The sequence below is a fragment of the Rhinatrema bivittatum genome, chromosome 12 (genome assembly GCF_901001135.1).
Source record: "Rhinatrema bivittatum chromosome 12, aRhiBiv1.1, whole genome shotgun sequence".
Classification (NCBI taxonomy): domain Eukaryota; kingdom Metazoa; phylum Chordata; class Amphibia; order Gymnophiona; family Rhinatrematidae; genus Rhinatrema; species Rhinatrema bivittatum.
This window is the reverse complement of record NC_042626.1, coordinates 39,622,321-39,640,320: the sequence shown is the minus strand read 5'-3', so window position 1 is coordinate 39,640,320 and position 18,000 is coordinate 39,622,321. Positions and strand designations below refer to the sequence as shown.

Here is an 18,000-nt window from a genome sequence, read left to right as displayed (position 1 = left end):
ACCTCCTGGAGTTTCCCTTTGAAAATGTGGGCTGGCGTGCTCAGTACAAGTTCAAAGTATCTATGTACTTTGCACCTGCATTGAAGCAAGGAAAAAATACACAATAGTAAGTACGCAGAGATAACTGAAAATGCAATTGCCATGCGTACTACTCCCCTGACCTGCATCCCTTCCTTTTTTATGCGAGTGAAAGTACGCATGCTTCTATGTGCACCGGAGAAGGCAATAAAATCAAGTGTGATTTTGTACCGGTAAACACATGCTTACCCATGTAAAATGCTTTGATTATTGTCGTCGTCCCCCCCAGTGTACACATTGCCATTTGCAACGTTCTTGTCAATAGAGACCAATCTGATCCAGTAAGTGCAAGGTAACTGGTAACTTTAGATATCATGGCTGCTCCCAGATATTCAAGGAAACTGTGAGAAAGCTTCTTTAGAATTTCAGAAATAAATTACTTAGCAGTAAATGTTTCAACAGTGTGTATTACTGAATCTGTGTGTTGAAGTTTGAGTGTTTGTGTGTGCACCTCCTCTTATAACTGAAATAGATGGACAGCAAGTTTGCTTACCAATAAACAGGGTTCTCCATAGACAGCAGGATAAATTAGCCATAATGCATGGGTGATTTCATCCGACAGCACCAACATAGACCCAGTTCTCAAAGCTCAGTAAAGACTTTACTGAGCATATGCAGGAGTTCACACACACACACCCACACGCATTTCCTTGTGAGTCCCAACATCTCTACCAGAGCTTAAGCTTTTGCAAGGCAGTTGACTCTTCAAAGAGGCAGATAGGCAGGAATAAAGTTTGGCTAATTCATCCTGCTCTCTACAAAGAACCCTGTTTAAGGTAAAAAAATTCACTTTCTCCATTGATTAGCAGGTATGAATTAGCCATAATATGTGGAAAATCCCAAGCTGAGGGCTGTGTTGTGGAGCAACTATTGCAGGGGTGGGCAATTCCAGTCCTCGAGGGCCACAAACCTGTCGAGGTTTTAGGATATCCTAATGAATATGCATGACATAGATTTGCATACAACTGAGGCAGAGTGCATGCAAATCTCTCTCATGCATATTCATTAGGGATATCCTGAAAACCAGACTGGTTTGGGGCCCTCGAGGACCGGAATTTCCCACCCCTGAACTATTGAAACAAGCAACCAGACCATTGGGTGAACAGGCTGCGCAAAAACTACTTGTTCAAACTTATTGTTCCCTCAAGAGATGATGTCAAGAGAGTAGTGGGACATAAATGTGTGAAATGTCAACCAAGGAGCATATGAAGATGCCAAATGAAGAAAGAGACTGTGAAATGCTAGTTGAAATTAGAAAGGCCAACAAAGTTAGCAACAAAATAATAATGAGAGATATCAATTATTCTAGTAGTAATTGGGTTAATGTATCATTGGACATGCTAGAGAGGTTAAGATTTTAGATGCCAATAATGATGGCTTCATGGAGCAGTTAGTCCTAAAACTGATGAAAGGGTAACTACTTTAGATCTAGTTCTCAGTGGAATGCACAACATTTATTTATTTATTTATTTATTTGAATTCTTTTCTATAACGTCGCTAAGTTATATACCATCGCAACGGTTTACATGTAGGCACATAAATTAATGTAGGTGGATGCGTGCTATAGGACATTCTAACAGGTGTGGTGCAAGGGGTTACTTTGGTGGGTCTGCTAACTAACTGTGATCATAATAACAATCAAATTTGACATAATCATTGAAGGGAAGACATTAAGTTAAACTACTGCAGTAGCATATTACTTTAAAAAGGGAGACTATGTTAAAATGAGTACATTTGTGAAAAAAAATGAGCAGTTGCAAAGTTTGCATGAGGCGTGAACATTGTTTAAACATTCCATCTTGGAAGCCCAGATAAAATGTATTCCCTGCATTAAAAAAGTTTGAAGGACAACCAGTACAGTTTAACTGTAAGGTGAAAGATAGTTAAAGCCAAAAGGATATTGTTCAAAAAACAGGAGGCAGACCCAGATGAAGAAAATAAGCATGAGCATAACAACTGGCAAGATGTAAACCAGTAGTAAGATCAACTAACAAAAATGTGAGAAGAAGCTTGCTTAAAAGGCAAAAAATAATAAAAACTTTTTCAAGTATATTTAAAGCAAAAAGCTTGCGAGGGAATCAGTTGGGCTGCTAGATAACCAGAGCGTAAAGTGGTGCTCAGAAAGGACAAGGATATAACAGAAAACCAGAATGAATTTTGTGCCTCAGTCTTTAATGAGGAGGATGTTGGGAACATACCCCACCTCAAACATTCTTTAAGAGTGATGATTCTAAGCAACTAAAACAAATCGGTGATAATGGAGAATATAATAGATCAAACTGACAAACTAAAGAGAAACAAATCACCAGGACTGGATGGCATCCATCCCAGAGACCTAAAAGAACTAAAAAAAATGAAATTACAAATGTTACTAACTTTCGGGACCTCCAACTTAATATCGCCATGATATTAAGTCGGAGGGTGCACAGAACAGCAGTTTGTACTGCTTTTCTGTGCACTTTCCCGATGCCCGAAGAAATTAGAGCCTACCTTTGGGTAGGCGCTAATTTCTGAAAGCAAAATGTGCGGCTTGGCTGCACATTTTGTTTTCTGAATCGCGAGGGAATACCTAATAGGGCCATCAAATGCATTTGCATGTTGTGGGTGCTATTATGTTCGGGGGGTTGGACGCACGTTTTCGGCCCCTTACTGAATAAGGGGTAATGCTAGCACGTCGAAAATGCGCGTCCAATAGAGGGTTAACAGTGTGCTCTGTCAGAGCGCACTGTACTGTATCGGCCCGCAGGTAAGAAACTTCAAGTCCACAGACTCGACAGGTTCAACAGGAGTTTCATGAGTTGAACATGGACCATGTTGAGGTCTCAAGGCACTGGAGGTTTACTGACTGACAGATTGGAGTGCCACAAACCTCTCATGAACTTTGATACTAATGTGTGAAAGGAGATTGTAGCTCCTTACACCTGCTGGTGATACGCTGCAATGGCACTTAGATGAACTTTAACTGAAGACGTGCTTAGCCCTGAGGACAAGAGGAAGAGCGATACTGAAGCACATCCCTTGGGCCACAGAAGAAAGGGTCCTGCTGGTTGGTCCTACATGAAGATGAAACCCTCTTCCACTTCTTCTGATAAAAGGCTCTCTAGCTGAAATCAGCACATCCTCCACCTACTTAGAAAGGAGTAAGGAGGAGCCTACAGTGTGTTCAACATCCAAACTGTGAGGCCAGCAGTAGAGTCTGCCTTTCTCCTATGTTTTGAACACTGAACTGCTCCTGAATGAAACTAGAGGCCAAGTTGATAGATAGATGAGATATGGATACCACACTTGTCGTGCCCATGCCAGTGTTATGAGAATCACTCTTGCCTTGTCCTGAATGACCTTCTGGACAGTCCTGGCAATGAAAGGAATTGGCGGGTATGCACCAAATATACTGCTGCTCCAGTTTAACAGAAAAGCATCAGGAGCTGACCTGTAGCTTCACAGAAACATGGGAGCAGAACCACTCAACCTTTTTGTTGTCCTCTGATGCGAACACATTGATCAGTGGCATTCTCCAAAGACTGAACAACTCATCTGCAAACTTTTGATCTAAGGACAATTCATGAAACTGCAGCACTCTGTTTAGGCGGTCTACCAACAAATTTTGGACTCCTGGAAAATAGGTTGCCTGAAGATAGGAACTGTGACAACAAGTCCATGACTAGATTAGAAGGGCTTCCTCACAGAGGCATACAAACCCCATGAGAGGTCTAGAACGGGTAGATGTGAATCGGTTATTTACTCTTTCGGATAATAGAAAGACTAGGGGGAACTCCATGAAGTTAGCATGGGGCACATTTAAAACTAATCGGAGAAAGTTCTTTTTTACTCAACGCACAATTAAACTCTGGAATTTGTTGCCAGAGGATGTGGTTAGAGCAGTTAGTATAGCTGTGTTTAAAAAAGGATTGGATAAGTTCTTGGAGGAGAAGTCCATTACCTGCTATTAAGTTCACTTAGAGAATAGCCACTGCCATTAGCAACGGTAACATGGAATAGACCTAGTTTTTGGGTACTTGCCAGGTTCTTATGACCTGGATTGGCCAGTGTTGGATACAGGATGCTGGGCTTGATGGACCCTTGGTCTGACCCAGTATGGCATTTTCTTATGTACTTATGCCTCTTTGTTTGTTCACAGAGAATATGGCCATCTGGTTGTCCATCTGAATCAATATTCTCTTGCCTGACAACAGTGAGAGAACACTACTAGTGCATAATGGATAGCTCGCAGTTCTAGCAAACTGATTTTCTGATAGCTCTTTGCTGAGAATCACGACCCTTGGGTCCACGCAGCTTGTATGTGCACCCCCCACACCATGGTGGAGGCATCGGTAGACAGGATCACTTGATGCTCTTGGACATGCAGCAAGAGGTCCACCTTGAGAACCTCCGAGTTCATTCACCACTGAATTAATGCCCTCATCTCAGGAGTTATGAAAATTTGGAGGGATAATGATTGATAGAGCTTATCCTACTGGCTTTAGTGGCCTGGCAAGGTCTGCATCCTATACTTCAGATCCAGCTTTTGGGCCTCCAGAAGACATGATATCATCATCTGCCACATCCTCATCTTTGAAAATACAAAAATATACAAGTAATTTCAAACCCCTCTCCAACCCTTCCCCCGGGATTGCCTCCACTCAGTCCAGGTAAAACTTATATGATAATACAAAACACAAACAACTGTATAAACCTGTCCTCACAATACATAATCAAGACATATCAAAAATGACAGTCACATCAAAATGCTCACACTAATCAGTTAACACAAACTATTTGAAATCTTTATTGAGAAATCATTAAATGGTATAAAAATCAAAACTTAATAAATATATACATCACTTTGTCTATTGTTTCAACCATATAGTCAAAACTACCCCTCAAAATCATATTAAATCTCTTGCACATACAATACACTTTCCTTAGGAGGGCTTGAAAGTTTGATAAGGAAAGTTGTGTTTTCACAATAAAGAGTAAGACCCTAAATTTTAAAGCCTAAAATATTTCTTTGTGGTCTCTTAAAGTACTAGTTCAGAGTCTAATTTTCCAAAAAGGCTGTCAGCAACAGATGGGTGAACTTCCTCCTATCTAATTCCAGTCCAACTCTGAAACTTTGAATATTCAACTCAAAGTTACTTATTTACTTATTTTATTTAACATTTTTATATACCGCAATTCATGTAGCAATGTTACATATCATTTCGGTTTACATTATAACATTAAACACGCATGAAAGAATGCGATTACATCGAACAGGTAGATGAACTTGGATCAAGAAAACTTGGGATAAAATACAATGAATACTAAACGGTAAAGAGATTTTAGGACAAGTCACGGAACATGGTGTACATTTGGATAGATTGAGGATGAAAAGCTTGTTCGAATAGCCAAGTTTTGAGTCTCTTTTTAAAGGTGATTGGGCAAGGTTCCTTCCGGAGTTCTGGAGCTAGAGAGTTCCACTGCGCAGGGCCCGCTGTCAATAGAGAACGTTTATTTAATGAGGTTTTGATGGGTGGGGCGAGGAGAGTATCTCTATACGCTGTTCTCATCGGTCTGGAGGTTATATGTGGATGCAAAGGGATATTGAGATCCAGTAGGATGAGTTTGTGAATAGATTTGTGTATGATTTTTAGTATTTTGTAGGAGATTCTGAACTTAATCGGAAGCCAGTGAAGGTTTCTTAAGATGGGGGTAATATGATTTCTTTTGTTAGAATTTGTTAGAATCCTGGCTGAAGCGTTTTGAAGCATTTGTAAAGGTTTTATGATGTTAGCTGGGAGGCCAAGTAGGAGGGAGTTACAATAGTCAATTTTTGAGAAAATGATTGCTTGTAGAACTGACCGGTAGTCTTGGAAATGGAGGAGCGGTCTGAGCCGTTTCAGGACTTGCAGTTTATAGAATCCATCCTTGGTGGTATTATTTATAAATCTTTTTAGGTTTAATTGATTGTCCATGATGACTCCGAGGTTTCTGGCTTGAGTGGAGAGGGAAAGTTGGCTAGTAGGGAGTAAGTTAGTCATAGTATAGTTACTGTCCTGTGAAATGAGAAGTAATTCGGTTTTATTGGAATTAAGGATTAAGTTAAGGCTCTTGAGCAGGTTGTTGATGGCTTGGAAGCAGTTGTTCCAGAATTCTAGTGTTTTTTGTAGAGATATCGTAACCGGGATGAATATTTGCACGTCGTCTGCGTAGATGTAATGGTACTTAGATAATGAGTCAGCTTCAATCTGATTGAAATCATTTTTTTAAATGATATTTAAATTTAAATATTTACTCAAGATTGGTTTGAAGTTACAGTATATAAGTATTCACAGATTCAAACTATTTAAAGTACTTGAAAATGACACCAGTCTCCAAGTGGCTCAAATATGAACGGGTATGAATGGGCATATTTTCATCCAAATCAGGAGACTATGGAAATCCAAGTCAACCTGTGACTGGTTCAGATGTTTGGGACTGATTTGCTCCTTGCTTCTCCTTAGTTTAACTGTTCCTATTAAGCTTAGGTCAACAAGAATGTTAGAAATTTGAGCCAAAAACATGACTCAGTATTTCTACCAGTCTCGCACTATATGGTAGCAAGCAGAGAGGAGGCTGGAAACTATAAGACAGTCAGCCTCACCTCAGTAGTGGGAAAATTAATTAGGATTTTACTGAAGGAAAAGATAATGAACTATCTCCAGTCTGGTGGATTGCTGAACCAGAGGCAGCATGGATTCGCCACGGGAAAGTCCTGTCAGACAAACCTGATCGATTTTTTGGATTGAGTGACAAGAGCACAGACAACATGGATTTACCCAAGGGAAGTCTTGCCTAACAAATCTGCTTCATTTTTTTGAAGGGGTTAATAAACATGTGGATAAAGGTGAACCGGTAGATGTAGTGTATTTGGATTTTTAGAAGGCGTTTGACAAAGTCTCTCATGAGAGGCTTCTAAGAAAACTAAAAAGTCATGGGATCGGAGGCGATGTCCTTTCGTGGATTACAAACTGGTTAAAAGACAGGAACCAGAGAGTACGATTAAATGGTCAATTTTCTCAGTGGAAAAGGGTAAACAGTAGAGTGCCTCAGAGATCTGTACTTGGACTGGTGCTTTTCAATATATATATTTTTTTTTGTATTTATTATACTCTCCTTGCTCTTTGTAAGTTATTATTTATTTTCCAAGTTCAATTTTCCTTGTTCATTGTAAGACATTATTCTATATACTGTCAATTTAATTGTTGTAATGTAAACCAAAGTGATTAGTAACTTTGTTACCAGAACTTCGGTATATAAAACTGTTAAATAAATAAATAAAATAAATAAATATATAAATGATCTGGAAAGGAATACGATGAGTGAGGTTATCAAATTTGCGGATGATACAAAATTATTCAAATGGCAAATGACATTTAATGTGGACAAGTGCAAGGTGTTGCATATAGGGAAAAATAACCCTTGCTGTAGTTACACGATGTTAGGTTCCTTATTAGGAGCTACCACCCAGGAAAAAGATCTAGGGATCATAGTAGATAATACTTTAAAATCATCAGCTCAGTGTGCTGCAGCAGTCAAAAAAGCAAACAGAATGTTAGGAATTATTAGGAAGGGAATGGTTAATAAAACGGAAAATGTCATAATGCCTCTATATCTCTCCATGGTGAGACCGCACCTTGAATACTGTGTACAATTCTGGTCGCCGCATCTCAAAAAAGATATAGTTGTAATGGAGAAGGTACAGAGAAGGCCAACCAAAATGATAAAGGGGATGGAACAGCCCCCCTATGAGGAAAGGCTGAAGAGGTTAGGGCTGTTCAGCTTGGAGAAGAGACGACCGAGTGGGGATATGAAAGAGACCTTTAAGATCATGAGAGGTCTTGAACAAGTAGATGTGAATCAGTTATTTAAATTTTCGAATAATAGAAGGACTAGGGGGCATTCCATGAAGTTAGCAAATAGCACATTTAAGACTAATTGGAGAAAATTCTTTTTAACTCAACGCACAATAAAGCTCTGGAATTTTTTGCCAGAGGATGTGGTTAGTGCAGTTAGTGTAGCTGGGATTCAAAAAAGGTTTGGATAAGTTCTTGGAGGAGAAGTCCATTAACGGCTATTAATCAAATTTACTTAGGGAATAGCCACTGCTATTAATTGCATCAGTAGCATGGGTTCTTCTTAGTGTTTGGGTAATTGCCAGGTTCTTGTGGCCTGGTTTGGCCTCTGTTGGAAACAGGATGCTGGGCTTGATGGACCCTTGGTCTGACCCAGCATGGAAATTTCTTATGTTATGTTCTTATGATCAAGGAATGGCACTCAATGTGATTTACTTGAATTTCAGCAAAGTTTTTGATATGGTCCCACATAGGAGGCTTGTGAATAAAATGAGAAGCTTGGGATTGGGCACCAAGGTGGTGCAGTGGGCACCAAAGTGGTGGAATGGATTATAAACTGGTTGACTGACAGAAAACAGCATGTAATGGTAAATGGAACCTACCCTAAAGAGAGAATGATGTTAAGTGGAGTGCCACAAGGATCAGTTTTAGGACCGGGTCTGTTAGTGAGCTTCATTGCTGAAGGGATAGAAGGTAAAATTTCTTTATTTACGGATGATACTAAGATCTGCAATAAAGTAGACATGCCTGAAGGTGTAGAGAGCATGAAAAGTGATTTAAGAAAGTTTGAAGAGTGGTCGAAGATTTGGCAGCTGGGATTCAATGCCTTGAAGTGCAGAGTCATGCATCTGGGGTGTGGTCATCCAAAAGAACTGTATATGATGGGGGTTGAAAGACTAATGTGCACAGACCAAGAGAGGGATCTTGGGGTGATAGTGTCTGGCGATCTGAAGGCAGCGAAGCAATGTGACAAGGTGGATAGCTAAAGCCAGAAGAATGCTGGGCTGCAGAGAGAGAGGAATAACCAGTAAGAAAAAAGGAGGTGATAAGGCCCTTGAATTCAAAAGGGCATGGGATAAACACTGTGGATCACTAAAGGCTAAAGGTTGTAAATGAAGAAAAGGGTGCATGGGGGTAACCTGCATTGAGTGGCAGCTGCTACCCTTACCAGAGGGCATGGGGATTTCCATCTTTAACCAATTAGCCTTGATTATTTTGATGCAACTGCAACATTGCTCTCCACCTTGATGGCTTGATGGTGGGGTGGGGGGGGGGGTATGGGGAGAATGAAAAATGAGGAATTGGATTCAGACGACGGCCAGCACTGGGCTCTGACTTTTACGGTCCGGGGTACTGATACACAGACATTAGGAAAAAAGCACAGAATTGCTTCTAATGCCCAAGTCCAAAAGCAAAGCAAAGCATTCTCTGAATTGTCAAGAAGGCTGCTCACCTTGTAAAAATGTTGCTAATATTAATTTTGTTATGGGTTTGACAGTTGCTTGATTTTGATTGTAAATATTACGACCCTTAATAAAAGGCTTGGGGGTAACCGGCATGGGAGCTGCAGTTACTATCATAAGAAACGTACTGGGCAGACTGGATAGACCTATTGGTCTTTTTCTTTCATCATTACTATGTTACTGCCATCTGTATTTATATGCTGTACAATTATCACCCAATTCATATGCATTTAATATGCCCCCCTTTTTTTCCTCCCACAATCCTCAGTCAATTCTCTGCCTATGAATGCACCATACAGCTGCGTTCTTTAGTAACCAAGAGACTGCATAGTGGGACATTAAAATCCACAACTTAAGTACAAAAAGAAAAACCAATGTTAGATTAAATTATTAATCCCACAGTTTCCCTGCATGAACAATGTTCCTTAATGTTCCTATATTCACAAACACACACAGAGTGAAACAAAACACCTTCGGATGCCAAGAAGCCTAATTTCAAAGTGATGAAATGTTTTGGATTTGGTCAAAGTGTTTTATGGTTCCTTCACCGAACAAGAATTTCATCATTAAAAGTTAATGAAAGAAAATAATATATAGAAGAACTGGGTCACCATGTGCTTGGCAATATTTATAACACCATTGGGGAAAAGGGAGATGAAAGGTGCTAAGCACACTATCTACATACTGCTAGACACCCAGAGCCACTTAGCTGTCAACAGCGCAGTCCTGAATGTCAGTTTGGACTGATCAGCCAAAATCCTAGAGAAGAAGTCTTGTGTGTAGCACAAACTCAAACTGCTATTGATATTTCACATTTTTACAGTGCTACCAGATATAAGCAGCGCTATGAAATGATAAACTCAAAGAGATCAGTCCAATATTAGAAAACATCAGATATTTCAAGTCATATCAGTGAATGCTGATGTGCATACTAAGATAGAGTTGGCTCACTACAATTTCATTTCTTGTCTTGAAGCGGTGCTTAAGATAAGCAAATACAGAAGGAACAAACAAGTAATGATGGGAGAAATCATTTTATTACATTTAGAACACACTAAAAAAACTTAGTAGATTTCTGCTGTAACAGATCCCTATTTTTTTTTGTGCTTCAGTTCCATTTTTGTCTGCAATGAAAGCTAAGGAAATCAGTTCAAACAGAGTTCTCCCAGCTACATGTGCTTCCCTGCAGGAACTGTTTGAAGATGCTCCCAGGATGCTCAAGGTCATCTCCGGACATTGGGGAACAGGATATAAAGGATATGTGAAGAAGGAATGACAGGAGGAGCAGATTGGTGGTTATTTCTATTCGTGTGAAGAATATGGAGGGGCAGGAGAGAGAGGCAAAGAGGATCCTTAATGGTGGGAAATCAGATTGGAGATCAAGTAAGGTCTGGTGATCTGAACGGGGCAAAACAATGTGACAAAGCAATAGCTAAAGCCAGAAGAATGCTGGGCTGCATAGAAGAATAACCAGGAGAGAAAAGGAGGTGATAATGCCCTTGTACTGATCATTGGTGAGGCCTTACCTGGAGTACTATGTTCAGTTCTGGAGCCCATATCTCAAAAAGGATAGAGACACAATGGAGGTGGTCCAGAGAAGGGTGACCAAAATGGTGTGGGCTCTGTATCAGAAGACTTATGAGGCTGAAAGGTCTAAATATGTATACCCTGGAAGAAAGGAAGTGCAGGGGAGATATGATACAGACCTTCAGATACTCGAAAAGTTTTAATGATGCACAATCTTCTAACGTTTTGCGTTGGAAAGCAAACTGTAGAGCCAGGAGTCACAAAATGAAATTCCAGGAGGATGACTCAGAACCAACATCAGGAAATATTTCTTCAGTGAGAAAGTGATGGATGCCTGAAATGCCCTTTCAAAAGTAGTGAGAATGAAAACAGTAAAAGAATTCAAAAGGGCATGGGACAAAGACTGTGAATGCCTAAAGGCTAGAGGCTGGAAATGAAGAAAAGGGTGCATGGAGCAGCAATTACTACCCTTACAGAAGGCATGGGTGTGACTACCATGCAACTGCAACATTGCTCTCCATTTCGATGATGGGGGGCAAAAAAGGGAATTCAATTCAGACAGCAGCCAATCCTGGGGCCCATCTTTTATGGTCCGGAGTACCAATATGCAGACATTAGAGAAAAAGCACAAGACTGCTTCTACAGTCAAGTCCAAAAGCAAAGGACGTTCACGCAGCATTGTCTGAAATATCAAGAAGGCTGTTCACCCAGTAAAAATGTTGCTAGCAGTAACTTTGCTTTAGGTATGACAGTTGCTTGATTTTGATTGTAAATAATACTACCCTTAACAGAAGGCTTGGGGGTAACCTGCTCAGAGTGGCAGTTACTACCTTTAACAGAAACATAGGTTATCCTGCACGAAGCAGCAGTTACTACCATAACAAACTTGCTGGGCAGCCTGGATGGACCATTTGGTCTTTTTCTGCTATCAGTACTATATTACTATGTCTTGTGGTACTATAGTAAGAAGGGGAAAAAATTAGTCAGTCAGGCCTTCTAGTCTATCTGAACTCAATTTCTAAATTATCCTCTGCACAGTTTTGCACATTATTTCTATTATGCTCAAATAATTGCACAAAGAAAAGACCTGGCTGAAAAATGAATGCGAGTGGAAAGTAATTAGATTAAAACAGACAAATCCAGTGCTAAAGGTAATAAATGGAGATAATGACATTCAAGAGAGAAAGTGGAACTGAGATTAACACAGAACCCAGAATGGGTGGAGGAGGGGAAGCAGTGCTTTAGGGTGAGCGATAGACCACCAAGGATTGGTCCCATAAGGGGCAATTTTCAGACAGCCTGCACAGCTACAAACTAGGCAGGTGTTTTTAATACATGTACCCTCTGCAAAATTTCAGAGAGAAACTATCCACATTGCTTCTCTTTGAAAGTTAGCAAGTGCAAACTGTGTTTGCTGAAAGTATCTATGTACTCTACACCTGCTATTTATATGGGTGGTGGAAGTGGTGCCAAAATAGTGCATGCACATTTGGTTTCTCTCCTGACCTAATCACAGCCACAGGAATGCCTCCTTTTAATGAGGCTAAAAATATGTGCGTGCTATGGAACCCACACGTACTTTTAGCCATATTTAAGGAAGGCAATTTTCAGACAGGCTATTTGACCTATGGTAAATGCCTTTGAAAAATGTGCTTTGAAAAGGAACATGATTACGGAAGAAAACAAAATAAAACCTCAACATAAGCCCAACAGTGGCAGTAAACAGCTATGGAAGATTTCAATTTACTCAAACACGGACCAGGAAGCAGACGCTAGCAGTGATATTCTAAGAGGAAAGTTTAACCAAACAAAGATTTTCTTACAGCAATATTGCACAGCCAAACAGATTTCAATGACCTAATGAGGTCACTGAATTAGGAAAACCAATCAATTTTAATTTGCATCTTTGATCAATAAAACATTCTCTAACAAAAACAGACTCCAATTTTACATAGTCAGGAAACCCAGAGCAAATTTCAATTCTACGAATTTTTATTTTTTTTTAATCAGAGGCAAAGCCAGAGTCAAAGTTGTGGTTCAGACTTGTTTTGCTTTTTATTTCCAACACTAGCTCATTGAGTCACTTGCCGCTTGTAAAGAATCAGTTCCTGTCTCGATTTTCAAGCTCATCTGGGGATAATATGGGGATAATTTTGTAACTTCCCACATATGTGTAAAGTCTGCAGATACTTATCATCGGTGGGCTCTATACTAATTTTGAAAGTGAAATTATTCATGTTCTTTGCTTTGAAAATTACCTTGGAAAACTACTCAGCCACATTTACATCTGGTAAGAAAAATTATAGGTTTACTTGTGAAAATGCAAAAAGAATGCATGCAAGGGCAAGCCCCTCGCCAGTCCCACCCCTGGGAACACTTCTTACCGTGGGTAATTTTACAGGCATAGCACTAATGCACGCAAACATTTACCCAGACAGAGTATGAGCAATTTTCAATAAACCCATAAAGTGCTGTTTTATCCCTGGAAATGGCATTGAAAATTACCCTCTACATATATTTTTGGGGGGCTACATTGTTCAATTGACCAAGATGTCCCAAAAAAAGAATGCCTCTGGATATGCTGTTAAGAGCCTACGAAGGTAATAATACCCATGGCATTGTGAGCAAAAGAGAAGGGTTGTGAAACTGAGTTATCCACAGAAAAGCTAGCTTTATAGAAACAACAGAAGACTTACTCGGACGCGTTTTGCTCGGCGTATGTCGTCAGTCATCAGCACCGGGCTTTCTCCCCGTTGGTGATGCAGCACTGGGGGCCCTTCTGTCTGTTGTTCCAGTGGCAAATGCATTTCTGTTACTGGGTGAGGAATCGTCACCAGTGTCTGAGCCTGTTGGTCCAGTCCATTCAGTGAAGCCTGCCCAGCATCATCAAACTGCCCCTTGGTAAAATGCAGCAACTGCTGAGAACACAAATTCATACAGAACAGCAATAAGCAAGGAGCCCACAAAATTCAGAGAAAACACAGTCAAAATTTGTTTATTCCCTCATTTTTTAAACCCTCAACCCCAGAAAGCATGCCTGGGCAGCAGAGATGCCCTCACTAGTCCCAGAGACTGGAGGGAAGTTTCTTCTGAGATTATCCTGCAAAAGGCAGAATGTAAATAAAAATAAATAAAATAAAAGTTGTCTTCCTTTCCTCCTCAGGCACAAGCACATCTCCTCTGCAGTATACCCAAGTCCTGACATCCCCATAAAAAAATACAATAAAATAAAATATAGAACATGGAACAGACTGAGACACAAATACCTCGATGCATAGCGGAAGTGCCTAAGGCAAGCGCGTGATGTGTAGTCCAGCGAGAAGCATACTTTGCCTCACGGGACTATTACAGTCAGGGTTTTGGATCAGTGAACCCTGAGAAGCAAGGTAGGTCTAGATCCTCCTGGATTACAGGAAAAGGCCTAGAGAAGCAACCAAGAGAATAGTTTATTTCATGAGCACTGTAAACCGTTCTGATGGCGAAACCGAATGACGGTATACAAAACGCGTTAAATAAATAAATAAAATAAGGACTCTTGGAGGAAGACCTCACAGTTTCCTTCAGACCTCACAGTTTCCGAAAAACCAGCTGAGACCCTCCAGAAAGAAACTACAGGCCACTAGCATTTGAAGGACAAAATGCCTTTGCAGAAGCGCACCCAAGGATTGTTTGATAGGCAGAAAACCCCACGCAACACTCGGAAGAAGAAGCAGCAACGGTGGCCAAGTCTGAGACTGACCTTACCTGCCAAAGTACCAGTCAGATCTGACCACCTAGGCAAAAGTGTCAGGGGATGAAAGACAATCCCTGAAACGGGATTGCTAGCCCAAACCCCCCCCCCAAGTAGTGAGTTAAGCTAGGCCTGAAGCTCACCTACGTTCTCTGTCCACAGGTTAGCTCAGGTAAGCAGGAAGTTACTTTGGTCAAAATGTAGTAGTATGAAAAGCTAAAGGCAGTACTAGCCAGTACCTGGCGAAAAAACAGGGAAAAGGTGGTGTACCAATCCCTGCAGGTATACATTAAGATGTACCACGAATGCCCTAGCTTTTCTCCCTACCCTGATATTCCGACCAGAAGTCAAGTGAAGAATACAATGAGGTGGACCCCAGGGCTGCAGGGATAAGAAAAAGCCACTAGGCTCTATTTATCACCCCTAACCAAACAACTCACTGATGACTGCCATAGGGAGTTACTCCCCAAGGTAGACCTCTCAACATGATAGGAACAGCCAAAACTGAGAGAGAACCTCCTGGGGAAGAAATCTGCCAAGAGAGAGAAAGCCGGGATGCTGCCAGTGCAAACCCCTGTAGAAACAGGATTCCTTTACCGACTTGGCAACCCGAAGGATACCAGAGCAGGGTCAGTCTGATCTCAGAACCTACTGCCCAACAACTTGGCCTAGGTATCAATACCCAAGGCCATGATTATATATACTTTCCCCAAGGAATCATGCGGTCCAGTAAATGGAACAGTAGTTGCATGAACCAGGACCTCCCTGCCTAAAAGGGGGAAGTATAGCTTGCAAGCAGTATTTAAGGAATAAAATTAAACTCTGCCAGGCTGCACAATGATGAAGGCCCGTCATGTAGCGGGCAGAAAGTTGAAAAGAAGAAAAGTAAAATAAAAAACAAAAACTACCATAAAGAAAATAAACATAAAAATAGCTGCAGTTCCAGAAAAAAAATCACAATAAAAACTGTGAGGAGAGCAAAGCTGAATCCCGTGACCACACGGTTCCCGCAACCACATGGCTCTGCGGAAAAAAAGAGACTGAGGGACTCTATCTAGGGGACAGGGTAATAACTACAGCTGTACATGCTCAGTAGGGAATGTTTGAAAGCTTTAGAATCTTTGAAATCAAAGTTGGGGCTGGGCTCCATCTGATGATGTTACCCTTGGTGTGAGGACTGCCCTCCTGCTTGTCCCTTGGAGAAAAAAACATATTGTTTAGGTTTGCTTCCATTAGATCTCCCTTCAATCTTCTATTTTATTCTATTTCTTTAGTCTATCCAAGAGATCATATCCCAAAATCCTAGGTTCATTTTATTTGCATATGCGCCAAGTCTAGCATTTCGCTGTCATTCATTACAGCAGCTTGGACTCCTTGAGGGTAATTTTCAAAGGCGTTTCTATGGGTGAAACAAAGCTGTACCTGTTATGCTTGTGGACCCTTGGGCCGGCTGAGACAGTTGGTGGTATGCCGTGGGGGCCCATGGCGAGGGTCACAGCCGGGAGGCGGCTCGGAGGAGACTCGGAAAAGGCTCCACCACTGGAAGTCCGAGGTCCCCCCAGGAGGAGTCCGTAGGGACCCCGACCTCTTGGACTTAGGGGAGACCCTATGCGACCAAGGATCCAGGAGGTGGCCGAAGAGATGGACGAAGGGTGGCAGGGCCCAGGAAGCTGAAGAGTCTTCACCCTCGGAAGCCCGCGGCTCCCCCAGGAGGAGCCCGTGAGAGCCCGAGCCGCTGGGACTTAGGAGAATCCTCTGGGCCAGCACATACCGGATACCTGAGATGGTGGAAGAGGCTGAAGTCGGAGTCCAAGAGCGAAGCCAGGTCAGAAGCCAGAAGTCAGAGATCCAAACCAAAGCCAGGGACGAAAGCTTAAGACGGCGTCGTGGGATGGAGCCGGGTCGAGAGCCAGGAGTCAGAAGTCAATGCCAAAACCAGGAGCGGAAGCTGAGAACGTAGTCAGAAGACGAAGCCGAGTCAGATGCCAGAAGTCAGAAGACAATACCAGAACCAGGAGCGGAAGCAGAAAACATAGTCAGGAGCAAGCCAGGTCAGGAGCCAGAAGTCAGGATGATCAGGACACACTGCAGCAACTAAAGACACAGAAGACTGTGGAACCTCGTTGCAAGGTGAGGTCCTGTTGTAGCTGCCGGGTTTAAATAACCTAGCAGCGTCTGACGTCATCCGGGGAGCTGTCCAGCGATTCCCGCGCTGGCCCCTTTAAATGCTGAACCCCCGGCGAGCGCGCCTAGGGGGCGGGGCCAGCCGTGGGCCGTCGACAGTGTCTCCCTCTCATGGGGAGCGCCACGGTAAGCCGCGATCCAGGCCTGGTGTCGAAGGTTTCCTGCGGCTGGACCGGGCCGACGGTCTCCTGCGGCCGGGCCAGGCCGCGAGGTAGGTGGAGGTCCTGGGGCATGACCCGGGACCGTAACCGTACCCAAGAAAAGGAGAAATTAAGACTTACCTGATCATTTCTTTTCCTTTACTTATGCTCCACCAGTCAAGAACATGTGGGTAATTTCCCTCATCAGTATCTGGAGGCAGAGTTGTATATTCTTTTATTTTTTTTTTTGTGATGACATCATCTATGTATGTCATATGCGGAATCTGCATAGCCAATATACTTCTGTCAAAGCTAACTTAAATTATGGGCATAAGTTTCTATGAAATCAACTAAAACTAAAAATCTCTAAGGTGAGCTTGTCCGCAACTGACCGTCCAGTAGCTGGAGGCAGAGGACACTGGCTACACAGGTTCTGCATATGATATACACAGGTGATGTCATAAAAAAAAAAAGAATATACAACTCTGACTCCAGATGCTGGATGAGGGATATTACCCACATGTCCTGGATTGGTGGAGCATAGGACAAAGAATGGCTTGTTTTAAAATGGCCCACCTGTTATATGTGTTAGAACATAAGAATTGCCATATTGGGTCAAACTAAGGTCCATCAAGCCTAACATTCTCTCCCCTACAGTTGCCACATTAGGTCACAAGAATCTGACTGATCCCAAAAAGTAGATCTATTTCTTGTGGTCACTCTCTAGCATAATCAAAGGCTTCTTGGCGAATAATGGTTGATGTTTTTTTCTTCATGAACTTGACAAAACCTCTTTTAGACCCCCCCGCTATGCTAGTTGCCTTGACTTCATCCTCCGGCAACAAATTCCATAGCTGGATTGTGAGCTGAGTGAAAAAATATGTGCCTAAGTTTTTACTCAGACACATACAGCTAGACAAATCCTCTGAATATTGACTTCATAAAATGAAATACATTTCTTGACATAATGATATTTTAACAATAGGCTCTCTTTGAAAAATATA

The 18,000-nt window shown here is 41.7% G+C and overlaps 1 protein-coding gene across 7 annotated transcripts in view; it reads right to left on the bottom strand.

Moving 5' to 3' along the window:
* Positions 1–18,000, bottom strand: part of PRDM10 (PR/SET domain 10) — a 174,904-nt gene that overhangs the window by 65,158 nt on the left and 91,746 nt on the right. For 6 of the 7 annotated variants that reach the window (XR_003852164.1, XR_003852165.1, XM_029572986.1 and 3 more), the window contains one exon: positions 13,639–13,860. Coding sequence is in view for 5 of the 7 variants with exons in the window: in XM_029572986.1 (XP_029428846.1) it covers positions 13,639–13,860 (222 nt within the window). In the remaining 2 variants the exon portion in view is untranslated. The remainder of the gene's footprint in view (positions 1–13,638; positions 13,861–18,000) is intronic. The other variant, XM_029572988.1, reaches the window with a different exon arrangement.